Here is a 27,947-nt window from a genome sequence, read left to right as displayed (position 1 = left end):
ATGGAAATATTGGCCATTTTGAGTTAAGATATTAAGGTTTTCGATTTTCTCATGATATATTGTATACAGCTGATTGTTATGTCACAGGCCATTGCTATGTTATGTCACTAGTCATTTCTTCTCCTTTCATGACTTTTTTTTTACTATGTCATGTACTTACAACTTGTTCTATAAAGTTTTTTTCTGATAAAGAAAAATTAAAATATTGGTTTTGGTGGACTGATATGAAAAAAATTACAGTACTAGAAATAATATAGTAACTTTTTGGTTTTATTTTGTTTAATGGAAAGTACAAAATACACACTGCACCCAAAACAAAACTCAAATGATTAAAAAAGTAATAATTTGTTTCTCAAAATGTTATACAATAAGGCACAACAACCAGTATAAGGCTTACTTCCAGTTTCCATCAAGGCAACCAGGGCAAGTAAAAGTATGGACAAGGCTATAGTCAAACCTTAAACATTGTAATACTTCTAATATAGCTGTGCCCCCGCAAATGTTTTGACCTAAACACCAACTACCTCCCCTTTATCTTACACCTTCATTTTCTTGAAGTTCCAGTACTAGCTATTCATAGACCTCCACATGTCTGTTCACGTTTACTTGAATATTACAGGGTTTCCACACTAAACTAAAGAGTCCCTGTCACCAGACTAGATGTGCCTTTACCATGATTTAAGAATGTTGCATACTTTTAAAAGCCTCCCTTGTGTAGACATCCAAAAGCCCTGAGTTTGTTGATGGGTGCCACCATCTTTGAGGGCCATCAGCAGCTCCAGCAGACTCAGAGTTATCACTCAATTGACACTTTATAGTATCCTACTTTGCGTCTTTCCAAAAGCTACAAAAAAGCTTGCCTGGAATCAAGAAAAATCAATAGGAGAACAGGGAGGACAGTGGTTATAAATGTACCCGATTAAAACGTTTTAAAGGAATTTTCTACATATAATACAATTTTTTGAGCTTAGCAAAGTACTACCTTCCCTAAATATTATTGTCAATACCTTAGGGCTCATTCACAAGGCAGCCGGGGGGCACCGCAACATTTAAACCACATGCAACTCAACCCATTTAAAGAGGGTCCTTTATCCTTGTCTTTGCCATCCCCCTTATTGCACCTTCTGGTGCCACCATCTTTGTATGTCTGACATATGTGCAGACGTGCGGAAGGGCTTTGCCCAGCCTTCAGGTCCCAGCAGAGCCTTTTGGCACATCTGCATCCGCAGGCAAATTACCGTGTATACGCAGGCACAGAGCTGTTTAAGACTCCAATACTCACAATTCTTTACCTACACCAGAAGCACATGTGCAGATCTATCTATCTGGAGCCTAAACCTTTTTCCACATCAGCGAATGTGCAGAATCGGTGAGGGTGAGGTGGTAAATGTCATTCACGCCTAAGCAAGAAAGGCAGAAGTGCTGCATTGCAATATCTAAAGGTAAGAGAGGCAGGGGAACTTCATTTTTTTTAGGGTTAAGGTCCCCTTTAAAGCCCAACTTTGGGGGGGGGGGAGTTTTCCCATGCATTGGGGCTGTGCCTGTACTGCATGGGTTAACTTCTCTTTTTTGTCTAGGGGAGAGGAGAAAGGAGATTCACTCACCTAATCCTCCAATCCTCCCATCACAAGACTGATCCCGCCCCCCTGCACTTTATTGGTTTTGAATTGTGGACTGTTTCTGATGTCATCAAGCCCAGAGCAGGCTCCATAGACCAGGAGCAGTCCACTACTGGACCATGAGGTGGGGGGGTGGGCACCATTTTCTGGCGGAACAAAGGATCACGCGGGTAGGAGCTTTCTCCTCACCCCTAGACAAATCACGCAGTTAACCCATGCAGTGCGGGCACGGCCTTACTGCATGGGAAAACAGATTTTTACCCAGAGTTGGGCTTTAGGTGTATGGGGTCAAGCCTCAACAGCCCTGCAACGTGTGCAATGTAGGCGGTTTCACTGCTGCGGTTAAGCCTTTTAGGGCCAAAGCAGGTGGTAAGGAGGCTACCGCACGTGAGAGTAGGTCCTTCACCATTTACTGAGTCAATAAGCTAAAACAAGCATTTCAGACTTTTCTGGATGCATCCCTGTTCCAAGTAAATTAAGTCAGGTTTTGGATGACAGCCCCCAAGCCTCCAACTTCAAAAAACAAATTAGCAACAGCAACTTCCATAATTCTGTCCTTAAAGGTTCACTTTAAGTCAGGCAGATGTGTCTGATTGGCTCAGTATGTAAAAAGAGATGGGTCGGATACATGCACAAGCATCATGTCCTATAATTCAAAATACTTGTACACAGGGAGTGACTACCACAAACCCCAGCCACCCATCTTTTTTACGTAATTGGAAATACTTGATTGCTCATCTAACCATTTTCTGACTGCTAAAAAACATGCTAATTGATGCATTGGTTTGCAGACAGTTGATTGGCTCCCCAAAAGTGTTCAAATGATTAGGTCACTTTTCCAATAAAAACTGCCTATGCAGATTAGTGGTGCCTGTAGATAAAAACAAACTTTGCAGCCTTGACTAGAGTTGACTAATGTCCTTGCTATAGACGTAGGCCTCTCGAAAATGAAAAATAAATTCTCAGAGATGGTAGTCCCCATCCCGGCTTGTTGCTAGGACATCTCTATGACACTCTCAGACATTACTGCTCGCCGCCACCATCACAAGAGTGAGCTCTTTCTCCAGTTCAAACCACCTCAAAATGCGCTTTCTCTCCCCCTTTGCTGTAGTTCTTAGGTCAGCAATTCTGCGGCAGAGATTAAAGTGGACCACACATGTGTGCTAGTTTGAGAGCTCGCACTTGTGATGGTGGGGGTGAGCAGTAACGGTTAGGAGTGTCTCAGCAACGTCCTATTAACAAGTCAGGATGGGGGGGCTGCCATCTCTGGAAGTTTTTTGGCCAGTCTTTGGGAGGAACTTAGATGGGCTACACCAATAGTAAGGGCATTATCCAACTTTAGTTAAAGCTGAAGGCTCCCCTTACCTATATAGGATGATTTTGATAATGGTGAACTAATACTTTAAGGAGTCCACTTCTATACAGGGGGTGTGTCCATTAAGTGATAACGGAATCATTTCTGAACAGGGGTTCTCACGATAAAGTCTTTCAACCCAGCTTTCGGAGGTATCATTGGATAGGGCAGTAGCGCTTTAGGTGGGAAATTTGCATAATTTAATAAAGCAAAATATATGAATGGTGTAATGCAATGTAAAACAAAAAGTGCGCCAAAGATTTCTTAGAACAACAGAGTCCAGAAAACAGCCACAGTAAGTATGAGGACACTGAGCTTTTGGGTGGAGCCGCTGTCAGTGCATTCCTTTTTTTGGATTTTTAATATGGCACCCGGAGTGACAAGCTCAGACGAACAAAACTCTTGATTTGCACAGCCACGCATAGACCAGTGCTCGTCCACACCACCTGCACATAAAAAAAAAAAATATTTAAGAAAAGGTCTTTTAAAAAAAAAAGATTCATAAGCTAAACAACTAACCTTTTGGTAACATTACATGCCTGCATGGGTGCCTTCCTTGCACATCACAATACCGGTGCCTTTTATTTTTAATAGGTAGTCACTGACTTAGCCTAGACTAAGGCAATGTCATTACTCTGCTACAGGCAGGATTAAGCATTTCCTCGGTTTCCCCTCCCCCCAGTGACCAGATTACAACATTGCAACTTTGTAGCAAAAAACTGAGAACTGCACAGGCATCAGGATTACCATTGTTGCATCACTGTAGAGCAGTGATATTAAAGTGGTTACATCTGAAATGAAAAATGAATAAAGCATATCCTTCTATAATGTGTACTTGCCTCAATCCAAATCACTTAGTGTGAGTTCTTTCTGTTGTCTGCCTGAGTCACTTCTGACACGTTATGCCGACCCCAAGGGGCCCAGGGGGATGGGGGGGGGGGTCTAGGATCCATGCCTTCCCCTAGTAAAAGCACCTCCTCCACAGTTAGAAAACACTGGCTAGGCACACAATTAACCCTTTGATTGCCCCTGATATTAACCTCTTCCCTGCCAGTGCCCTTAGTACAGTGAGAGTGCATAGTTTTAGCAATGATCACCGTATTCGTGGTACTGGTCCCAAAAAAAGTGTAAAAAGTGTCCGTTAGTGCCCAATTTGACCACCGCAATATCGCAGTCCCGCAATAAGTCTACCACCATTACAAGCAAAAAAAAATGAATCAATAAAAATTCCATAAAAATATTCCATAGTCCGTAGATGCTATAACTTTTGCACAAACCAATCAATATATGCTTATTGGGATTTTGTTTTACCAAAAATATGTAGCAGAATACTTATTGGCCTAAACTGTTGAAGAAATTCGATTTTTTTATATGGTTTATAGCAGAAAGTAAAAAAAAATGTTTTTTTTTTTCCAAATTGCCGTTTTTTTATTTATAGTACAAAAAATAAACAATGCAAAGGTGATCAAATACCACCAAAAGAAAGCTCTATTTGTGGTAAAAAAGGACATACATTTTATTTGGGTAGAGCGCCGCACGACCGCGCAATTGTCAGCTAAAGTAACGCAGTGCTGTATCGCAAAAAATGGTCTGGTCATGAAGGAGGGTAAACCTTCCGGAGCTGAAGTGGCTGAGTTTCAAAAACGTTGAGGGTTTAATACTACTTTGACATAAAGAACTATATCTGATGCCAGGTTCTCTTTAAAGGGACAATTTTACATTTATTTTACAGGTTAAATGATTTTTACTTAAAACTTAGTTTGATTAAACACATTGCTTGAAAATCGTACTGTGAAAAAATATGTATTTATTTGGACCATTACCCAGAGAATCAATCAAGATACGGCCACATTTAGTCTCAGTTCCAGAACACTTTATTTCCTCCTTTGACTGACACTGAAAAATTGAGTTGGAATAACACCGGGTGCAGGTTTTGTTATTTGCGATCTTATTAGTTGGAAACAAGTTATCTATAAAAGAAAAAAAAAAACAGAAATGTTCAGATTTTAAAAACGTTTTGTACATAAATTAAAAACAGTAACACTGTTATCCTCCCAAATGAATTCCCCAAAGCAATTCAATATATTAGAAAATATTATACTTACCACTCTGAAGTCTCTATTCGGCTTACCAAACATCCAGGATTGTCAGATGTCTTCGTCCACCACCACGTGCCGTTGTACTTCCACAAATCCCTATGCCATTGCTATGTCCTGATGTGACGTATGGGGCAGTAGGATGTAACCAAAGAGCGTGGTGGGGGACACAGACATCTGGCAATCACAGTAGTGTCGCATGCTAAAGAGTGATGGGATGGAGGAAAGGGAGGAGATATCGGCCACCAGAGAGGTGACTATATTATATCTTCAATCACCATGAATTGCTTTGGATAATTTTTGGAGGAGTTACACTCCTGCCACTTCACATATACTGTATATTCCCCAAAACAATTCAGTATATTAGACGATGTAATATACCATATTCTCTAAGGAGATGTGTCTCCTATCGTCTCTCTGTTCCAGCACTGCAGACTACATCAAACTCTTCAGCTTTTGACATGTCTGAGAATGTCAGATACTGTATCTGCATCCCCAGGTCCCTCACAATGTGCTGTGTTCCTCCTAAAGAGCCCTAAGTCACTGCTATGTCCTGTTGTCATGTGGGGACTGTATGATGAACTACAGTGAATTCCAGGGGATGTATTGAATGCTGAAGAACCTAAAGAAGGTTGCAGTGCTGGAATGGAAGAAAGATAGGAGACATGGGCCACCATGGGCCACCTAGGTGAGTATATTATAGCTTCTATTACCATGCACTGCTTTGGGGAATTATCAGAGGAGTTGAGTGTGGCTTTGAAACTATACCAAAATGTGTTTTTACCTCTTCATGTTATTGAAAGAGAACATGTACTGAAAAAAAAAAAAAAACACGTGGTGCCCAAAAAGTGGATTTATATTCTTTGTGGCTAAATTTAAATGAGACTTTTTATGCTTGGAGTTCAACTTTAAAGTGAGTGACCAAAACAGGAACTAGGTATGGTTATCTTCATCCCACCATGGACTCTACATGGAGATCTATTTTGGATGTATAGACTAGAACAGCCATTTTTCAACCAGGGTTCCTCAAGAGGTGTCTAGGGATTCCTTCAGCTTTGGCTAATTGCTTTTCTATCTAATGGTGCCTGTATAGTTCCAGATCCGACAGCACTTGCCAAAGCCAGCAGCATGACACACAAATGATATTTTTAATTGTTAGGAAGCCACCATTGTAAAGGGAGCATTATTTCCTGGCCACCAACATAACGGGCATTCTTCCCACTGACCCCAAAGTAAAGGGCCTTCTTTCCATTGACACCCAATGTAAAGACCATTCTTTCCACTGACCACCAATGTAAACGGCATTCTTTGTATTGACTGCAATGTAAAGGGCATTCTTCCCATTGACCCCAAAGTAAAGGGCATTCTTCCTACTGACCACCAACATAAAAGGCAGTCATCCCTCTGACCACCAGCATAAAGGGCATTTTTCCTATTGACCCCCAATGTAAAGGGAAATCTTCCTAATGACCACCATAGTGAAGGACATTCTTTCCACTGAACCACAATTAGTTAATTTCAGCAGGAATCCTTTGAGACATGAAAAGGATTTCAAGGGTTTCTCTGGGGTAAAAAGGTTGTAAAAGGCTGGTCTAGACCAGTGTTTCTCAACTCAAGTCCTCAAGGCGCCCCAACAGGTCATGTTTTCAGGCTTACAATTATTTTGCACAGGTGATTTGATCAGTTTTACTGCCTTAGTAATTACGAGAGCCATTTCATCTGAGGAAAATCCTTAAAACATGACCTGTTGGGGGGCCTTGAGGACTGGAGTTGAGAAACACTAGTCTAAACCATTTACTGTATATCATTGCCTTGATGTTTACCAAAGGGACAGTTTTCAAGCTAAACAATAGATCTCTTCTCTGTTGCCAAATAAAATTCTATACACTCGTCTTTGAAGAAAAATAAAAAACAATATGAACAGAACACAATAGGAAATCTATATTTGCAGCTATAACCTCAGTCAAGCAATGGTGAACCTGGAATTATGGAGAATTATCCTCAGCAATATTTTGACTTGGCTTCAATGTGAAAAGTTGAGTATCTTATAATATAACATAGGGTAATGTACCTGGAACAGGACAGGAGTTGCTTTCACAGCATGCCACACCAAATGCAACGGTAACATTAGGATTGCTGATGGTTGCGGGACTTGTGGTGCATTCTTTTGTTTTTTTGCATCCTTTGTAGTTCCAAGAAGTCACTGTCTTCTCTCCTAGATCATATAATGAATTAGAACACAATCTGCATTAAGACAGATGCCATTAACAAGAACTCATTAAAGAAAAATACATCATTATTTTAAGTCTTTTTATGATTTTGTATTTCAAAAGTAATGTATTGCTCTATCAAATATAGTGTTTTTTTTAACACAGTTCTGGTGGAGGAAATTAAAGTATAACTAAGGGCCAAACCTTTTATTTAGTTTTGGATAGAGGGGAGATGGATTAGAACAACTATCAGTTTTTATTGCTGTCTATGTCCCCAATAGGAAGATCCCCCCTCTCTATTTGCTCTGTTTACCATTATCATTGAAAGTAAAAGTAAAAGAAAATCAGAACATTTTGGGTTGTCCCCAGAAAAGTAATGGAGGGGAAATCTTCCAATGGAGACACTGGATCTGGTGACCTTGGGGTTCCCAAGGAATTTCCTTAATTTGCAGGGATTTCCTCTCACTTCCTGTTTGGCTACGGGGCAGGAAGTGAAGGGAAATTTGACAAAGATGGTGAAAAATACATTGACAGGGGGTATAACCCTCCCTAAAAAAAAAAAAAAAAGGTTTTGCTTATAGTTTTACTTGAATAGCTGGAGTTCCGCTTTTTCAATTAAAGGTAAGGAGATAAAGGAAAACATGAAAAGATCTGAAGCTTTAATTCTTGGCTGAGGAGAATACAAAATATGAATGCACAGTATTTCGTATTTACCTGAAAAATATTTTTTTTAATTTAATTTTTGTAGTCTTGACCATAATAAAAACATTTTACAAAATGACATGATCTTTTTTCATTTACTAAAGGAAAATAGATAGCTCCTGACTGCCATACTCAAATCATGTGCAAGCAAGAAAAAAAAAATGCAAGCAAAAAAACAATGTTTTTTGTTTTTTTTTAAAGTTCCTTTGATTGGGTGTTCTTTGCAAAAAGTATTTAACCAAATTCACCAAGGTAAGTCCCTTGCAAAATTACAATTCCCTTGTAAAGTGATTTTTAGTATTTGCCTTTAGTAAATCAACCTCATTGCTTTAATTTCAGCTTGAGCTATGAAGCTTTGTAAACAATAGGTTTCTTTTCAACATAGGAGCTAATTAGATAGAGCTAAAGCTGTTGTACAAAGAGAATACAAAATAAGAATATGCAATATTTCATATTTTCCATATATTTTTACTTTTTTTTTAGTCCTAACTATAGTAAAAATTTGCGGTAAAATAGATCTCATGGAGCCAGCAACAATAGATTCCTGTGCAACAATAGACCCCACCCCAGAAACAATAGATCCCCACACAACAATAAACCCCCACACAACAACAATAGACCACCCACAACAAAAGATCCACCCCAGCAACATTAGACCCCCAGCAGCAACAACAGATCTCCAAGCAGCCAGCATCAATAAACCCTCCAGCAGCAACAACAGATCTCCAAGCAACCAGCAACATTAGACAATCCCTCAACAGTAGATCCCTACCAGCAACATAAGACCCCCCAGCAACAATAAATCCCCCACAAGCAACAATAGACCCTCACACAAAAACAGATCCCTACCAGTGACAGTAGATCCTCCAGCAGCCAGCATGAATAGACCCTCCAGCACACCCCACACCCCTTGCCATTGCATACATGCAGTGCTGGAGATGCCGGAACTGCGTTCCCCCACGTTCCCACTGAATTAAAGCCATGGAACTATGGAAGGGACAATGGGAAGAGACTGGTATATTAAAGAGGGCACCTTGATTCTACTCGATGATAGAAGATGAACGCTGTGGACTAATGCCCCGTACACACGGTCGGATTTTCCGACGGAAAATGTGTGATAGGACCTAGTTGTCGGAAATTCCGACCGTGTGTAGGCTCCATCACACATTTTCCATCGGATTTTCCGACACACAAAGTTTGAGAGCAGGATATAAAATTTTCCGACAACAAAATCCGTTGTCGGAAATTCTAATCGTGTGTACACAAATCCGACGCACAAAGTGCCACGCATGCTCAGAATAAATAAAGAGAAAAAAGCTATTGGCTACGGCCCCGTTTATAGTCCCGACGTACGTGTTTTACGTCACCGCGTTCAGAACGATCGGATTTTCCGACAACTTTGTGTGACCGTGTGTATGCAAGACAAGTTTGAGCCAACATCCGTCGGAAAAAATCCTAGGATTTTGTTGTCGGAATGTCAGAACAAAGTCCGACCGTGTGTACGGGGCATTAGTATACATGGGGGAAGTGGTCCCAACTCTGTGGTGCACCCTAGGAGAGGAGGTCCTAAGGGAAGATGGCTTACAAGTTATGTGCTTGAGTTCTATGCAGAAAGGACGACTACAGAATATCTACTCCTGTGTATGGCAATCCGCGGCAAAGAATTCTGTTGGTATATCAATGTGATGTCAGAAGTCACGAAAATCCTGCAAAGTTACAGTAAATTGTGGAAAATGCATTTTATGTGTGGACATTCCTTATTCTTAAATATTAAGGTCTATGGGCAGAAATGTCCTGAGTGGGTCTATGGGAAGGAGTATGGCACAATATGGTGGAGGGTTCTATCAAACGCAGGTGGGTAGCTGTCCTATCCAAGAAGAAGCAGGCGGGGACTTGCACAGTCTGGCACCAATAATTGTGAGCCCCTTACATGTGTGCCATGGATTTTGTTATCTTATGCAGGACTTTTAAGTCATTGAAATATTACCTTTCTTTTCCACGAAGTAGGAAGTGGCACATTGGTGATCAGAGTCAGGGCAATCCATTATCTTTTCAGTCTTTTCAAGGCAGGTAAGTCCAGTTGAGTTTTCACAATGTGTGCATTGTACATAGCAATCCTTTTCTTTTATTAAGGGTGTGAAGTTCGGAGTGACAACCTTGTGCGAACAAAACTCTGGATTTACACAGCCGCGAATGGACCAGTGGTTTTTAGAACCTGCACATAAAACAAAATATTTAAGGAAATTACTTCCAGTCAGTGACATTGCCTAGATTGATGTCTTCAGTCTGCTGCAGGCAGGAGTAGGCATATCTTCAGTCTTCTCTCCCCCCAGTGATCAGACTGTATATTGTAACTTTGTAGCAAGTCACAAGGTAAAAGACTGCAGCAGAGGGCTGATCTGTGTCTGCAATCTGTGAACACGGCCAAGAGCTGCATAGGCACTGAGATTACCATGATTGTGTCACTGTAGCACTTCCCCCCTTCAATACCGGGCACTTTCACCCCCCTCCTTCCCAGACCAATGTTCAGCTTTCAGCGCTGTCACACTTTGAATGAGAATTGCGCAGTCATGCAACACTGTCCCAATAATTACATTTTTATCATTTTTTTCACACAAATAGAGCTATTTTTTTGGTGGTATTTAGTCACCGTTGGGGTTTTTATTTTTTACGCCACAAATAAAAAAAGACCGAAAATTTTCAAAAAAAGGCATTTTTCTTAGTTTCTGTTAGTACAGTACATATTTAGTACAGTGACAGTGCATATTTTTAGCACTGATCACCATATTCGTGGTACTGGTCACCAAAAAAGTGTCAAAAGTGTCCATTTGTGCCCAATTTGTCTGCCGCAATATCACAGTCCCGATATAAGTCACTGATTACCACCATTGCTAGCAAAAATAAATGAATCAATAAAAATACCATAAATATATCCCATAGTTTGTAGACGCTATAACTTTTGCGCAAACCAATCAATATACGCGTATTGGGATTTTGTTTTACCAAAAATATGTAGCAGAATACATATTGGCCTAAATTGATGAAGAAATTCGATTTTTACATTTTTTTATCGGATATGGTTTTATAGTAGAAATTAAAAAATATTGTTTTTTTTTTTTTCAAAATGTATAGTGCAAAAAATAAATAACGCAAAGGTGATCAAATACCACCAAAAGAAAGCTCTATTTGTGGTAAAAAAAGGACATACATTTTATTTGGGTAGAGCGCCGCACGACTGCGCAATTGTCAGCTAAAGTAATGCAGTGCCGTATCGCAAAAAATGGTCTGGTCATGAAGGGGGGGTCAACCTTCCGGAGCTGAAGTGGTTGAGTTTTAAAAAACACTGAGGGTTTAATACTACTTTGACATAAAGAACTATATCTGATGCCAGGTTCACTTTAAAGGGACAATTCTACATTTATTTTATAGGTTAAATGATTTTTACTTAATACTTAGTTTGATTAAACACATTGCTTGAAAATCGTACTGTGAAAAAATATGTATTTATTTGGACCATTACCCAGAGAATCAATCAAGATACGGCCACATTTAGTCTCAGTTCCAGAACACTTTATTTTCTCCTTTGACTGACACTGATCAATTGAGTTGGAATAACACGAAGTGCAGGTTTGGTTATTTGCGATCTTATTAGTTGGAAACAAGTTATCTGTAAAATAAAAAAAAAACAGAAATGTTCAGATTTTAAAAACGTTTTGTACATAAATTGAAAACAGTAACACTGTCATCCTCCCAAATGAATTCCCCAAAGCAATTCAATATATTAGAAAATACATTGTACTTACCACTCTGAAGTCTCTATTTGGCTTACCAAACATCCAGGATTGTCAGATGTCTTCGTCCCCCACCACGTGTCGTTGTACTTCCACAAATCCCTATTCCATTGCTATGTCCTGGTGTGACGTATGGGGCAGGAGGATGCAACCCAAGAGCGTGGTGGGGGACACAGACATCTGGCAATCCCAGTAGTGTCGCATGCTAAAGAGTGATGGGATGGAGGAAAGGTAGGAGACATCGGCCACCAGAGAGGTGACTATATTATATCTTCAATCACCATTAATTGCTTTGGGGAATTTTTGGAGGAGTCACACTCTTGCCTCTTCACATTTATATTCCCCAAAACAATTCAGTATATTAGAAGATGTAATATACCCTACTCTCTAAGGGGGTGTGTCTCCTATCTTCTCTCTGTTCCAGCACTGGAGACTATGTCAAACTCTTCAGCTTTTGACACGTCTGGGAGTGTCAGATACAACAAAACGTTGGATTGCGAGCATAATTCGTTCCAGAAATATGCTTGTAATCCAAAGCACTTGTATATCAAAGCGGATTTCCCCATAAGAAATAAAGGAAACGCGAATGATTTGTTCCACAACCATTTATTCATAAGTCCTTCAGTTTATAGTCCATATAAAAAGATTATAGCAATGTGACCAGGTTGTGTAACCATAATAGGTCCATCTACAATGGACAGCCTCCACAAGGGGAGCTACAGAATATAAAAGAGAAGAGAAGCACCTCAAAGTGTAGCAATATGGTTACATTTAATGAAGGTACAACATTTAGCAACTTATACGGTTGATGATTAAAACAGGCACATCTAAGTATGCAGGCTAAAGCTGTCCACATAGATCAACCCCCGCACCACTGGCTCTCACCGCTGTCAGTTTGCAATCTTGACCGGGAAGACTACCCTGCAGTAGAGTGATCTGAAAGTGAGGCTTGAACCGCTCATGGAGCGCAGCGTGGAAGAGATGACATCGATGGCAATGTGGAGGACGGTCTATGTGGACAGCTTTAACCCGGATGCCTGCATACTTAGATGTGCCTGTTTTAATCATAAGCCATGTAAGTTGCTAAATGTTGTACCTTCATTAAATGTAACCATAATGCTACACTTAGAGGTGCCCTCTTCTCTTTTATACTCAGTTGTGATATGACGCTACTTGTATATATCAAAACATTGCTTGTATATCAAGTCACATTTTATTAAAAAATGTTGCTTGTCTTGCAAAACGCTCTTAAACCAAGTTATTCTGAAACCAAGTTTTTACTGTATCTGCATCCCCAGGTCCCTCACAATGTGCTGTGTTCCTCCTATAGAGCCCTAAATTACTGCTATATCCTGTTGTCATGTGGGGACTGTATGATGAACTGCAGTGAATTCCAGGGAATGTACTGAATGCTGAAGAACCTAAAGAAGGCTGCAGTGCCGGAATGGAAGAAAGATAGGAGACATGGGCCACCTAGGTGAGTATATTATAGCTTCTATTACCATGCACTGCTTTGGGGAATTATCAGAGGAGTTGAGTGTGGCTTTAAAACTATACCAAAATGTGTTTTTACCTCTTCATGTTATTGAAAGAGAACATGTACTGAAAACAAAAAAAAAAACGTGTTGCCCAAAAGGTGGATTTATATTCTTTGTGGCTAATGAGAAATATATTTAAATGAGACTTTTTATGCTTGGAGTTCAACTTTAAAGCAAGTGACCAAGACAGGAACTAGGTATGGTTATCTTCATCCCACCATGGACTCTACATGGAGATCTATTTTGGATGTATAGACTAGAACAGCCATTTTTCAGCCAGAGTTCCTCAAGAGGTCTCTAGGGGTTCCTTCAGCTTTGGCTAATTGCTTTCCCATCCAATGGTGCCTGTATAGTTCCAGATCCAACAGCACTTGCCAAAGCCAGCAGCATGACACACCAATGATATTTTTAATTGTTAAGAAGCCACCATTGTAAGGGGAGCATTATTTCCTGGCCACCAATGACCAAAAGGGCATTTTTCCCACTGACCCCAAAGTAAAGGGCCTTCTTTCCATTGACATCCACTGTAAAGGCCATTCTTTCCACTGACCACCAATGTAAAGGGCATTTTTTCTATTGACTCCAATGTAAAGGGTATTCTTCCCACTGACCACCAAGGAAAGGCTGGTCTAGAGCAATGTTTCTCAACTCAAATCCTCAAGCCGTCCCAACAGGTCATGTTTTCAGGCTTACAATTATTTTGCACAGGTGATTTGATCAGTTTCACTGCCTTAGTAATTACGAGAGCCATTTCATCGGAGGGAAATCGTTAAAACATGACCTGTTGGGGGGCCTTGAGGACTGCAGTTGAGAAACACTGGTCTAAACCATTTACTGTATATCATTGCCGAAGGGACATTTTGCAAGCTAAACAATATATGTCTTCTCTGCTGCCAGATAAAATTCTATACACTTATCTTTGAAAAAAAAAATCAATATGAACAGAACACAATAGACAATTGATATTTGCAGCTATAACCTCAGTCAAGCAATGGTGAACCTGGAATTATGGAGAATTATCCTCAGCAATATTTTGGCTTGGCTTCAATGTGAAAAGTTCAGTATCTTATAATATAACATAGGGTAATGTACCTGGAACAGGACAGGAGTTGCTTTCACAGCATGCCACACCAAATGCAACGGTAACATTAGGATTGCTGATGGTTGCGGGACTTGTGGTGCATTCATTCGTTTTTTTGCATCCTTTGGAGATCCGAGAAGTCACTGTCTTCTCTCCTAGATCATATAATGAATTAGAACACAATCTGCATTAAGACAGATGCCATTAACAAGAACTCATTAAAGAAAAATACATCATTATTTTAAGTCTTTTATGATTTTGTATTTCAAAAGTAATGTATTGCTCTATCAAATAGAGTGTTTTTTTTTTAACACAGTTCTGGTGGAGGAAATTAAAGTATAACTAAGGGCCAAACCTTTTATTTAGTTTTGGATAGAGGGGAGATGGATTAGAACAACTATCAGTTTTTATTGCTATGTCCCCAATAGGAAGATCCACCCTCTCTATTTGCTCTGTTTACCATTATCATTGAAAGTAAAAGTAAAAGAAAATCAGAACATTTTGGGTTGTCCCCAGAAAAGTAATGGAGGGGAAATCTTCCAATGGAGACACTGGATCTGGTGACCTGGGGGTTCCCAAGGAATTCCCTTAGTTTGCAGGGATTTCCTCTCACTTCCTGTTTGGCTACGGGGCAGGCAGTGAAGGGAAATCTCCACAATTTGACAAAGATGATGAAAAATAAATTGACAGGGGGTATAAAAAAAAGGTTTTGCTTATATACTTGAATGACCGGAGTTCCACTTTTTCAATTAAAGGTAAGGAGATAAAGGAAAACATGAAAAGATCTGAAGCTTTAATTCTTGGCTGAGGAGAATACGAAATATGAATGCACAGTATTTCGTATTTACCTGAAAAATATTTTTTTAATAAAATTTTTGTAGTCTTGACCATAATAAAAACATTTTGCAAAATGGCCCGATCTTTTTTCATTTACTAAAGGAAAATAGATGGTTCCCTTTGCTATGAAATGTTCCTTTAGCTTAGTGAATGAGGCAAAGCTCTCCTAACTGCCATACTCAAACCATGTGCAAGCAAAAAACAATGTTCTTTTTGTTGTTGTTTTTTTTTAAGTTCCTTTGATTGGGTGTTCTTTGCAAAATGAATTTAACCAAATTCATGAAGGTAAGTCCCTTGCAAAGTGAAAATTCCCTTGTAAAGTGAACAACCTATTTGCCTTTAGTGAATCAACCTCATTGCTTTAATTTCAGCTTGAGCTATGTAGCTTTGTAAACAATAGGTTTCTTTTCAACAAAGGAGCTAATTAGATAGAGCTAAAGCTGTTGTATGAGGAGAATACAAAATATGAATATGCAATATTGCATATTTTCCTGAAAACAAAAAATAAAATATATTTGTATTTTTTTTAGTCCTAACTACAATAAAAATGTGCACAAATGACACTTTTTTTTTCTTTAATAATGTGTTGGCAGGTGCAGTTAGCTTGTCTGCCACTAGATGATCCCATTCCCACTAGGTACTGTAAAAGGAATTGTGTAATTGGGTGTTAGGTCCCCTTTTAGAAAAGTCCCTCCTTACTGATGTAATGGGTGGAGTTAGTAGCCATATACAGGGCTTTTTTTTAGCAGGAACGCGGGGGAACGCAGTTCCGGCACCCTAGGAGAGGAGGTCCTAAGCGAAGAATGCTTACAAGTTATGTGCTTGAGTTCTATGCAGAAATGACGACTACAGAATATCTACTCCTGTGTATGGCATTCCGCGGCAAAGAATTCTGTTGGTATGTCAACGTGATGTCAGAAGTCCCGGAAATCCTGCAAATTTACAGTAAATTGTGGAAAATGCATTTTATGTGTGGACATTCCTTATTCTTAAATATTAAGGCCTATGGGCAGAAATGTCCTGAGTGGGTCTATGGGAAGGAGTATGGCACAATATGGTGGAGGGTTCTATCAAAAGCAGGTGGGTAGCTGTCCTATCCAAGAAGAAGCAGGCGGGGACTTGCACAGTCTGGCACCAATAATTGGCCAATGTGAGCCCCTTACATGTGTGCCATGGCTTTTGTTATCTTATGCAGGACTTTTAAGTCATTGAAATATTACCTTTCCTTTCCACGAAGTAGGAAGTGGCACATTGGTGATCAGAGCCAGGGCAATCCATTATAGTTTCAGCCTTTTCAAGGCAGGTAAGTCCAGTTGAGTTTTCACAATGTGTGCATTGTACATAGCAATCCTTTTCTTTTATTAAGGGTGTGAAGTTCGGAGTGACAAGCTTCTGCGAACAAAACTCTGGATTTGCACAACCGCGAATGGACAAGTAGTTTTTTTTAGAACCTGCACATAAAACAAAATATTTAAGAAAATTACCTCCAGTCAGTGACATTGCCTAGGTTGATGTCTTCAGTCTGCTGCAGGCAGGAGTAGGCATGTCCTCAGTCTCCTCTCCCCCAGTGATCAGACTGTATATTGTAACTTTGTAGCAAGTCACAAGGTTAGAGACTGCAGCAGAGGGCTAATCTGTGTATGCAATTCTGGGAACATGGCCAAGAACTGCATAGGCACTAGGATTGCCATGATTGTGTCACTGTAGCACTAAGACCCCTTTCACACTGTGCCGCACCGATGTCAGCGGTAAAGCGGCGCTATTTTTAGTGCCGCTTTACCGACGTTTTAGCGGCGCTATTCGGCCACTAGCATGTCGGTTTTAACCCCCCCCCGTTAGCGGCCGAAAAGTTAAATCCGCCCGCAAAACGCCGCCGGCGCGGCATTTTGCCAGAGGTATGACAGCGCTGCCCTATTGATTTCAATGGGGAGCAGCGGTGGAGGAGCGGTGAGTTCACCGCTCCTTCACCACTCCTTCACCGCTCCAAAGAAGCTGCTGGCAGGACTTTTTCTGACGCCCTGCCGGCGCACCGCTCCAGTGTGGAAGCCCTCGGGCTTTCACACTAGAGTGAATGGAGCAGCTGTTTTAGGGCGGTTTGCAGGCGCTATTTTTAAAGCTATAGCGCCTGCAAAACGCTCCAGTGTGAAAGGGGTCTTAAAGTGACAGTAAAGTGGTTGTAAGACCCCTTTCACACTGGGGCTGCAGCCGTGTCAGCGTTAAAGCACAGCTTGTTTTAGCAGGGATTTAGCGATATTTAAGCGACGCCTTTCGGCTCTTAACGAGCGCTCTTAACCCCAAAGAAGGGGTTCAAAAACTCCCATGTTGTGGTGCTTCTGAAGAGCTTTTTAGGCTGCTCCCCCCTCTACCTCCCCCCCTGCAGTTTCCGGTGCTCTTCTGGTGCTTTGCAGGGGTTAAGGAAGAAATCCAGAGGTGGAGTATCTTACTGCTGTTGTGTGTGGATGGGATGTATACTGTGCTGATCACATGAGATGAATAGGAGAGGAGGGTTGGTGGGAATAGGTGCTCTGCCTCGCACTGTGGCTGATGGCTTGTAGTTCTGAATGAACTGTGGGGGCGCTGATGAGCGCTCTTGTAGTTCATTTACAAGCCCTACAGCCTGTATTGAGGTACAGGCAGAAAGCTGCTGCGATTTTCTGCAGAAGCCTTATGCCGCATACACACGAGTGGAATTTCCGTTGGAAAAATCTTGGATGGTTTTTCCGACGGAATTCCGCTCAAGCTTGCCTTGCATACACACGGCCACACAAAAGCTTGCTGAACTTTCGACCGTCAAGAACGTGGTGACGTACAACAATACTACGAGCCGAGAAAACGAAGTTCGATGCTTCCGAGCATGCGTCGAATTGTTTCCGAGCATGCGTAGGAATTTTGCGCATCGGAATTGATACAGACAATTGGAATTTCAGATCGGAACTTTTTCCAACCGAAAAATTGAGAACCTGCTCAATCTTTTGCTGGCTGGAATTCCGCCAGCAAAAGTCCGATGGAGCATACACACGGTCACATTTTCGGACCAAAAGCTCTCATCGGTCTTTTGCTGACGGAATTTCTGCTCGCGTGTACGGGGCAAATTGCCCTGTACACGCGATCGCACATTCCGACAACAAAATCCATCTGATTTTTTTACACAAAGTTGGTCGGAAATTCCGAACGCGGTGACGTACAACACATTACGGCGAGCCGATAAAAATGAAGTTCAATAGCCAGTGCGGCTCTTCTGCTTGATTCCGAACACGCGTGGTACTTTGTGTCGGAATTGTCTACACACGATCGGAATTTACGCAAACGGATTTTGTTGTCGGAAAATTTTAGAGCCAGCTCTCAAACTTTGTGTATCAGAAATTCCGATGGAAAAAGTCAGATGGAGCCCACACACGGTCGGAATTTCCAACAACAAGCTCCGATCGCACTTTTCAGTCGGAAAGTCCGATCATGTGTACAGGGCATAACACTGTGCCACTGATCATAGGTGCAAGGCTTGCCAGGCTCCTGCAGGTAAAAGTAATACTGCACATAGATTTTTTTTTAGGAAAGGTGGACTTATCATTGAATGATTTTTAGTAAACACTTAGCTGGAATAAACACATCTTATTCTTGCCTGCAAATCATACTGTGTAAAAAAAACTTAATTATTGGGATCATTACCTCCAAAATCAATTACGATAAGACCACACCGAGTCTCATTTCCATAACAGCTCATTTGTTCCGTTGGCTGACACTTTTCATTGGACTCGGAAAAACACGAGGAGCAGGTGTGCTTATTTGGGGTCTTAAAAGAGGTTTTAAGCAAGTTATCTATAAAGGAAAAACAAACAGAGACGTTCACAAATGAAAAAAAACTTTTTGTACAAAAATATAACAAATTAATAGACATGTGCTGAATGAGACTCATTATTTACATAAATTTGTTTAGTTAAATTTGTTTAATTCATTGAATTCGTTTTCAGAATTTGTTTAGGTTATTCTAATTTAAATCGATTTGTTATTTACATAAATTTGTTTTGTTTTTTCGACCTCAATTCGAATGAATTTTGGAAAATTCAGATCAATTTAAATTCCAATTGAAATCCACTCGAAATCAAATTTATTCTATTCGAAATTTGAATTTTGGAAGATGATGATATTTTTCATATTCCATTCTGTTCTATAGTTTTTCTATTATATTCTATTCTTTTCTATTCTATTATTTTATTTTCTATTCTATTCTTTTCTATTTCATGAAAATTCTAATTTATTCTATTTGAAATTTGAATTTCAGAAGAGGGTTATATTGTTATATTCTATTCTGTTGTTTTTTTTCTATCCTATTCTTTTCTATTATTTCATTTTCAAATCTATTCTTTGCTTTTCTATTCAAATTTATTCTATTCGAAATTTTAACTTCGAATTCTGGAAGATGGTTATTTTTTTAAAGTTTATTCTATCCTATTGTATTTTTTTTTATTCTGTTCTATTCTTTTATTTGTTTTTCTCCTCTAATCTATTCTTTTCGATTTTATTCAAAATTCGATTTTCAAAGGTTATATGCTTTCTATTTTATTCTATTCCATTGTTTTTTTCTATTCTATTCTATTTTTTCTATTTGAATTCAAATGTATTCTATTTCAAATTCGAATTTCAGAAGTTTGCGATATTCTTTCTATTTTATTCTATTTTTTTATTCTATTCTATTCCTTTAATTTCTATTCTATTTTATTATGTTCCTTTATTTTCTATTCTATTTTGTTCTGTTGTACTCTATTTTTTTCTTTTCTATTCTATTCTTTTTTCTATTCTATTACTTTGTTTTCTATTCTATTTGTTTTCCATTCTTTTAATTTCTATTCTGTTCTGTTTTACTGTTTTATATCCTATTCTTTTATTTCTATTCTATTCTTTTCTATTTTATGCAAATTCAAATTTATTTTATTTGAAATTTGAATTTCAGAAGAGGGTTATATTGTTATATTCTATTATATTGTTTTTTCTATCCTATTCTTTTCTATTATTTCATTTTCAAATCTATTCTTTTCTATTCTATTCAAATTTATTCTATTTGAAATTTGAATTCTGGAAGATGGCTATAGTTTTTCTATTTTCTATTATTCTGTTGTATTGTTCTTTCTTTTCTGTTATATTCTTTTATTTTCTATTCTCTTTTAATCTATTCTTTTCTATGTTATTCCAAATTCGAATTTCAGAGGTTATATTCTTTCTATTGTATTCTAGTCTATTTTTTTATTCTATTCTATTCTTTTTTTTTTCTATTTTAATTCAAATTTATTCTATTTGAAATTCGAATTTCAGACATTTGTTATATTCTTTCTATGTTATTCTATTCTTTTCTATTATATTCCTTTATTTTCTATTCTATTTTATTCTGTTCTTTTATTTTCTATTCTAATTTGTTCTTTTGTACGCTATACTTTTCTATTCTTTTTTTCTATTCTATTCCTTTATTTTTTTATTCTATCCCTTTGTTTTCTATTTTATTTGTTTTCAATTTTTTTATTTTCTATTCTGTTCTGTTTTACTTTATTATAGCCTATTCTTTTATTTTAAATCTTATTATTTTCTATTATATTCTATTCTATTGTAAAAATATATTCTAAATATATACTCGCGTTAATGGTGTGCAAAATATCATAAATTAAATGAACTAATAATAACCAATGCAGCTGCTATACACAGGGTGGTAATTGAACAAATACAAATATATACAATACAGCGCTAGCTTATATACAATAAAAGTGAAAATAATGAACATAAGAGTCCATATAAAGTGACTGAAGTGCTCCGATCCAAAAGTGCAGAAAGTGCAAAGTGCAAAGTGCTTCAGAAATTTTCAGGTGTACCACAACACCCCCTCCTATGTCCCCACTCACCGGATTCTATTCTATTCTTTTCTATTCTGTTCCTTTATTTTCTATTCTATTTTATTCTCTTCAGAAATTTGAAATTAAATTTGATTAGAAAACAATTCAATTAGATTAACATTTTATATTGAAGTTCAATGAAGCATATTTATGAATTAAATTCATAGTCTGACCTAAAATCTAATTTAAAGCTGAACTCTGGGAAAAGCCAAAATGATCTAAATACAATACAATATGTGTATTCTTCCTTGAATCCTAGCGTGCTTTGTGTATTTTTTCAGATCTGTGCAGTAATCCAGTGTGAGACTTCCTGTAATAAAGACTAATCACTGCTGCTCTCTCTCCTTGTGCAGGGTGACTGGTCTTGTCTCTGCCCCTTCCTGTCATTCCCTACAAGCAGTCTGTAGTGGGCGGGCCTGCTGGGCCCCTCCCACACATCTGCTCTCTGTACAAGCTATGTACAGCACAGTGAGGAAGATGAGCTTGTGCCTCGTCAAAATGTTGAAATAAAATAAGTGCCGCTCTCTCTTTTGGATTATATGTACAGCACATCGATGATGTCACTACTACTTTTACAAGATAATAATCTGGGTTTGCGAAGACATTGGTGCACACAGAGTAGCTTTTTCTTCTTTGTGGATACTGAGAAGCATGTTTAAATTAAAAGACTTTTTTTATACCTGGAGTTTAACTTTAAAGTGAATGACCAAGGCAGGGTTATCTTCATCCCACCATAGTCTCTCCACAACAGATCTATTTTGAATGTATTGACTAGACCAGCCATTCTCAACCAGGGTTCCTCAAGAGGTGTCTAGGGGTTCTTTGAGCTGTGGCTGATTGACCTCCCATCTGACCGTGCCTGTCTAGTTCCAGGTCCAGCTCCACTTGCCAGTGCCAACGGCATGACACCAATGATCTTTTTAGCTGTTAGGAAGGGTGGAATTTTCACCACCACTATAAGGGGAGCATTCATCCATGACCACCAAAATAAAGGATATTTTTGTTACTCACCCCCAATGACATAATTTCTGCTAGGGTTCCATGAGACCTGATAGTTATTCAAAGGGTTCCTCTGGGGGTAAAATCATTGAGAAAGGCTAGCCTAGACCATTTGTATGATTGACTTGATGTCTGCATTAGGGTTGACCATAGGGACATTTTTCAAGCTAAGCAATAGATCTCCTCTCTAATGTCAAATGAATTTCTATACACTTATCCCCAAAGAATGCAAAAGTAAGTCATTATAAACATGATAGGCAATATATTATTGTAGCTATAACCTCAGTAAAGCTTTTCTGAACCTGAAGTTATACAAAAATATCTTCCCTGATGTACCTTGCAGAGTACAGTTTTTGCTTCCACAGCATTCCACACCAAATGCAACTGTAACATTAGAATTGCTGATGACTGCGGGACCTTCGGTGCATTCCTGTTGTTTTTTGCATCCTTGCACGATCCTAACATTCATCTTGCCTCCTATAAAATATAAAGCGTTATAACACAATCTGCATTAAGACAGATGCCATAGACCAGTGATGGAGAACCTTGGCACCCCAGATGTTTTGGAACTACATTTCCTATGATGCTTAACTACACTGCAAAGTCCATGAGCATCATGAGAAATGTAGTTCCAGAACATCTGGGGTGCCAAGGTCTGCCATCACTGCCATAGACCGTAACTCAATAAATAAAAATATATAATTATTTGATAATTTTGTCTTATACAAATAATGGTTGCGCTATCTATCTTCAGGATAAGCAAATGTTTTTCAGATACAAGATAGAATATACCCAGTAGCCCAGGAGTAAGGTTGGGTTCACACTATGTGCGGCTGTGGGGCACAGCAGGGGGTCCAGTGCATCCCTGTTCACTGTTTCAGGTCCAGATTTTTGCCTGTATTCAGACCTGAAATACAGCCAAAGACACACAGGACCCTTCTGCTGTGCGCCCCCCAAGCCGCCCTGGAGATGTGTGGACCAGCTCCATTGAGAGCCGGTTAGACTCTAAGTTTTAAAGCATTGTGTGTCGACACTTATGGACTTTAAACCACTAATTTATAAATATGTTTGTGAGTTTTTTTTTATTACACTGTAGGTGTGATTTCCTATTTCCCTTTTGTCAATTCTGATTGTTATTCACACATGATTTTTTTTTATAATTAAGGGATTAAAGAGAGTGCAACACATTTATTTGTTTCATAAATTAACCTCTTGGCGCCGACGTCTCCCAGCCCTTTGAGAGGTTTATGATGCTGGGAGGTGGGGCGTAGCTTAAGATGACGTGACCGCCGTGATTGGCTGTCATGGCAGTCACGTGGTCCGAAAACTCCAAATCACAAAGAGCGATCGGGGGCTTTCGGTTAGTCGACGGTAACTGTGCTGGGAGCGCGCAGCGGGTGTGTTCTCAGCACAAGTGCATAGGCAGCAATTCACGCAAATATGCAGCCACTCTGCACTAAGGACCAGGCGCCGAGAGGCCGCATATTTGCGCACAGCCGGCGCCAAGGGGTTAAGGGAAAAAATCATTCTACCTTAAGAACCACTTTAATTAATCATAAATAATGATATTTGAAGCGCTTCACAATGTGCATGAAAATGAATATATAAGAATAAATATAAATAGTCAAATAAATCCAGCGGTGAGTAAAAATTCCTATAAAATCCAGCAATCAAAATAGTGTAAAATTATTAAAAATTAGTGACACCAAATCTGTAAAAAATTCACATAAAAAATCCACATAAAAATAAATATATAGGGATGTATTCAGAAGGTTCTATTATACAGGTGTAGAATCCTGATTGGTATAGAGCTTTTGATCACTAGCAAAGCTGTTTAAAAACACTTGCTTAATTAAGGTGCTCATTGATAGTACCAATGTGTTTTTTGCTTCTATTCACAACCAATGTGGGAATCATAAACAGGCAGATAAGAGAAAAAAACCAATCATTGTGCAATAGTTAGGATACCAAGGTACACAGGCAAACTTCAATCCACTCACGTGTGCCTTATAATGATAAGGCATATGCAGGTTTTACTATAGCAGTCAGCCGCCTTAGACAGGAGCAGATTCAGTGCAGTACACTGTGTGAAACTGCTGATCTGCACAGAGCTTCCTTGGCTCCTCCCACGCGTTACATCACAGTCACGTGACTTTTTCCTTGAAAAAGTCACGTGACTGTGATGTAACGCGTGGGAGGAGCCAAGGAAGCTCTGTGCAGATCAGCAGTTTCACACAGTGTACTGCACTGAATCTGCTCCTGTCTAAGGCGGCTGACTGCTATAGTAAAACCTGCATATGCCTTATCATTATAAGGCACACGTGAGTGGATTGAAGTTTGCCTGTGTACCTTGGTATCCTAACTATTGCACAATGATTGGTTTTTTTCTCTTATCTGCCTGTTTATGATTCCCACATTGGTTGTGAATAGAAGCAAAAAACACATTGGTACTATCAATGAGCACCTTAATTAAGCAAGTGTTTTTAAACAGCTTTGCTAGTGATCAAAAGCTCTATACCAATCAGGATTCTACACCTGTATAATTGAACCTTCTGAATACATCCCTATATATTTATTTTTATGTGGATTTTTTATGTGAATTTTTTACAGATTTGGTGTCACTAATTTTTAATAATTTTACACTATTTTGATTGCTGGATTTTATAGGAATTTTTACTCACCGCTGGATTTATTTGACTATTTATATTTATTCTTATATATTCATTTTCATGCACATTGTGAAGCGCTTCAAATATCATTATTTATTCTTTTTAAGTGACTCTGAAAACACTCTCTTTTGATAGCAGCCTCACTTGGTTTTATGTGTAATTATCAGCTATTTAGCATCACAGCGCTTTGTGTTTTATATATATTTAATTAATCATACATGACCTTTAATTACTATTACGTATTTTTTGCTCCATAAGACACACTTTATTACCCCCAAAAAATGGGGAAATGTCTGTGTGTCGTATGCAGCGAATATTGACCAGGCCCCCCCCCGTTGTGGCCGCTGTGGTAGAATACCGGGCCGGTTGCTCGGCTCCTCAGTGGTAGAAGAGAGGAAGAGTCCAAGTCATTGGTGCAACAGTGCCAGGCCAGCCTTTCAGTGAACGAGCACGGCCCAGCTGCACGGCGCACTGTGGGAGGAGCGAGTGCTGGCAGCCACGCTGCTGTGCTGTGTACGTGAGCTGCCTGGGCTGGACTGACATCACTGCATCACACGAGGATTCCAAACCCCAGCAGAGCAAACTCATCACTGTAATCTGTACATCAAGGTTTATTATTTTTAATTTTTCTCTTTATGGTTGACCTGGGTTGAGGGAAGGGGGGTACTTTGGCGGTGTGGCCAGTTGCTTTAGGCCTAATGTACTGACCACTGGCTAAGGTACTGTCCACTGGCTAATGTACTGTCCATTGGCTAATGTATTGACCACTGGCTAACGTATTGACCACTGGCTAGTGTATTGACCACTGGCTAACGTACTGACCACTGGCTAACGTATTGACCACTGACTAACGTACTGACCACTGGCTAACATACTGACCACTGGCTAATGTATTGACCACTGGCTAATGTACTGTCCACTGGCTAATGTACTGTCCACTGGCTAATGTACTGTCCACTGACTAACGTACTGACCACTGGCTAACATACTGACCACTGGCTAATGTATTGACCACTGGCTAATGTACTGTCCACTGGCTAACGTACTGACCACTAGCTAACGTACTGACCACTGGCTATTGTACTGTCCACTGGCTAATGTACTGTCCACTGGCTAATGTATTGATCACTGGCTAACGTATTGACCACTGGCTATTGTATTGACCACTGGCTAACGTACTGACCACTGGCTAACATACTAACCACTGGTTAACGTACTGACCACTAGCTAACGTATTGACCACTGGCTATTGTACTGACCACTGGCTAACGTATTGACCACTGGCTAATGTACTGACCACTGGCTATTGTACTGACCACTGGCTAACGTACTGACCACTGGCTAATGTACAGACCACTGGCTAACGTACATTTTTTTTGTATGAGTCGTATATTGGAGTCCTGCTGTGTGCGCGAGCTGTATATACTGAATACAAACTGCCAATCATTCCCTGGAGGACTACAACACCCATTTTAGTACACCATTTGGATCAGTATATAGTTTTTCTTGTTTTGCTCCACTAAAACCTAGGTCCATCTCATGGTCAGGTGCATCTTATGGAGCGAAAAATACGGTAATTCAAATATTACCTCTCAATTCTGCCAAGTAGGAAATGCCACATTGATAATGAGAGTCAGGACAATCCTGTGTTGTTTTAGACTTTTCAGGGCACGTTGTTCCATTTGAGTTTTCACATTGGATGCATGATAATGAATAAACTATAATGCAAGAAACATGTTATAAGTCTCTGTAAAATCATGTAAAACTATAATATTATGTAGCAAAGGATAATTTGTAATTCATTATCTAGTAATTCTTTTTCACAAAAGATACAATTATTATACAGTACAGTGCTTCCGGAATTTATTCACAGCGCTTCACTTTTTCCACATTTTGTTATGTTGCAGCCTTAATCCAAAATGTATTAATTATTCATTTTTTTCCCTCAAAGTTCTACAAACAATACGCCATAATGACAGTTTGTTTAAAATCTTTGCAAATTTATTAAAAATAAAAAATGAAAAAAAATCCCATGTACATAAGTATTCACAGCCTTTGCCATGACACTCAAAATTGAGCTCAGGTGCCTCCTGCTTCCACTGATCATCCCCTCAGCCTGATGCTGCCACCAACATGCTTTGTTTAAAACAACTTGATTGGAGTCCATCTGTGGTAAATTCAGTTGATTGGACATGATTTGGAAAGGTGCACACCTGTCTATATAAGGTCCCACAGTTAACAGTGCATGTCAGAGCACAAACCAAGCCATGAAGTCCAAGGAATTGTCTAAAAACCTCTGAGACATGATTGAATTGAGGCACAGATCTGGGGAAGGGTACAGAAAAATATCTGCAGCATTGAAGGTCCCAACAGTAGTCTCCATCATACATAAATGGAAGAAGTTTGAAACCGCCAGGACTTTTCCTAGAGTGGGCCGCCCGGGGGAGAAGGGTCTTAGTCAGGGAGGTGACCAAGAACCCAATGGTCACTCTGACAGAGCGCCAGCATTTCTCTGTGGAGAGAGGAGAACCTTCCAGAAGAACAACCGTCTATGCAGCAGTCCACCAATCAGGCCTGTATGGAAGAGTGCCCAGGCGGATACCACTTCTCGGTAAAAGGCACATGACAGCCTGCCCGGAGTTTGCCAAGACACACCTGACTCTCAGACCATGAGAAACAAAATTCTCTGGTCTGATGAAACAAAGATTGAAATCTTTGGCCTGAATGGCAAGCGCCATGTCTGGAGAAACCAGGCACCGCTCATCACCTGGCCAATACCATTCCTACAGTGAAGCATGGTGGTGGCAGCATCAGGCTGAGGGGATGTTTTTCAGTGGCAGGAACTGGGAGACTAGTCAGGATTGAGGGAAAGATGAATGCAGCAATATACAGAGATATCCTTGATGAAAACCTGCTGCAGAGCACTCTGGACCTCAGACTGGGCCGAAGGTTCATCTTCCAACGAGACAACGACCCTAAGGACACAGCCAAGATAACAAAGGAGTGGCTACGGGACAACTCTGTGAACGTCCTTGAGTGGCCCAGCCAGAGCCCAGACTTGAACCCGATTGAATATTTCTTGAAAGATCTGAAAATGGCTGTGCACCGACGCTCCCCATCCAACCTGATGGAGCTTGAGAGGTCCTGCAAAGAAGAATGAGAGAAACTGTCCAAA

At 39.6% G+C, this 27,947-nt stretch overlaps 1 protein-coding gene across 1 annotated transcript; it reads right to left on the bottom strand.

Moving 5' to 3' along the window:
• Positions 1-249: 249 nt before the first annotated feature.
• On the bottom strand, positions 250-19,061 carry LOC141110550 (uncharacterized). Its single transcript, XM_073601948.1, has 8 exons — positions 18,895-19,061; positions 16,449-16,679; positions 14,403-14,546; positions 11,502-11,648; positions 9,969-10,196; positions 7,141-7,284; positions 4,797-4,943; positions 250-3,419 (listed from the first exon to the last, which is right to left on the bottom strand). Exons 1-8 carry the CDS (start codon positions 18,947-18,949, stop codon positions 3,238-3,240), a joined length of 1,278 nt encoding a protein of 425 aa, XP_073458049.1. The 5' UTR covers positions 18,950-19,061; the 3' UTR covers positions 250-3,237.
• Positions 19,062-27,947: the final 8,886 nt, after the last annotated feature.

This window comes from Aquarana catesbeiana, linkage group LG10 (genome assembly GCF_042186555.1).
Source record: "Aquarana catesbeiana isolate 2022-GZ linkage group LG10, ASM4218655v1, whole genome shotgun sequence".
Lineage (NCBI taxonomy): Eukaryota > Metazoa > Chordata > Amphibia > Anura > Ranidae > Aquarana > Aquarana catesbeiana.
The sequence above is the reverse complement of the archived record's forward strand: the minus strand, read 5'-3'. Positions and strand labels throughout refer to the sequence as shown.

Coding starts and splice junctions, on each gene's coding strand:
- LOC141110550 (XM_073601948.1), bottom strand. CDS start 18,949: ATGAGCTGTTATGGAAATGAGACTCGGTGTGGTCTTATCGTAATTGAT. Junction 7,285..9,968: donor CTACTTCGTGGAAAAGAAAG/GTAATATTTCAA, acceptor TATATGATCTAG/GAGAGAAGACAGTGACTTCT. Junction 3,420..4,796: donor TATCTTGATTGATTCTCTGG/GTAATGGTCCAA, acceptor TTTTATGTGCAG/GTGGTGTGGACGAGCACTGG.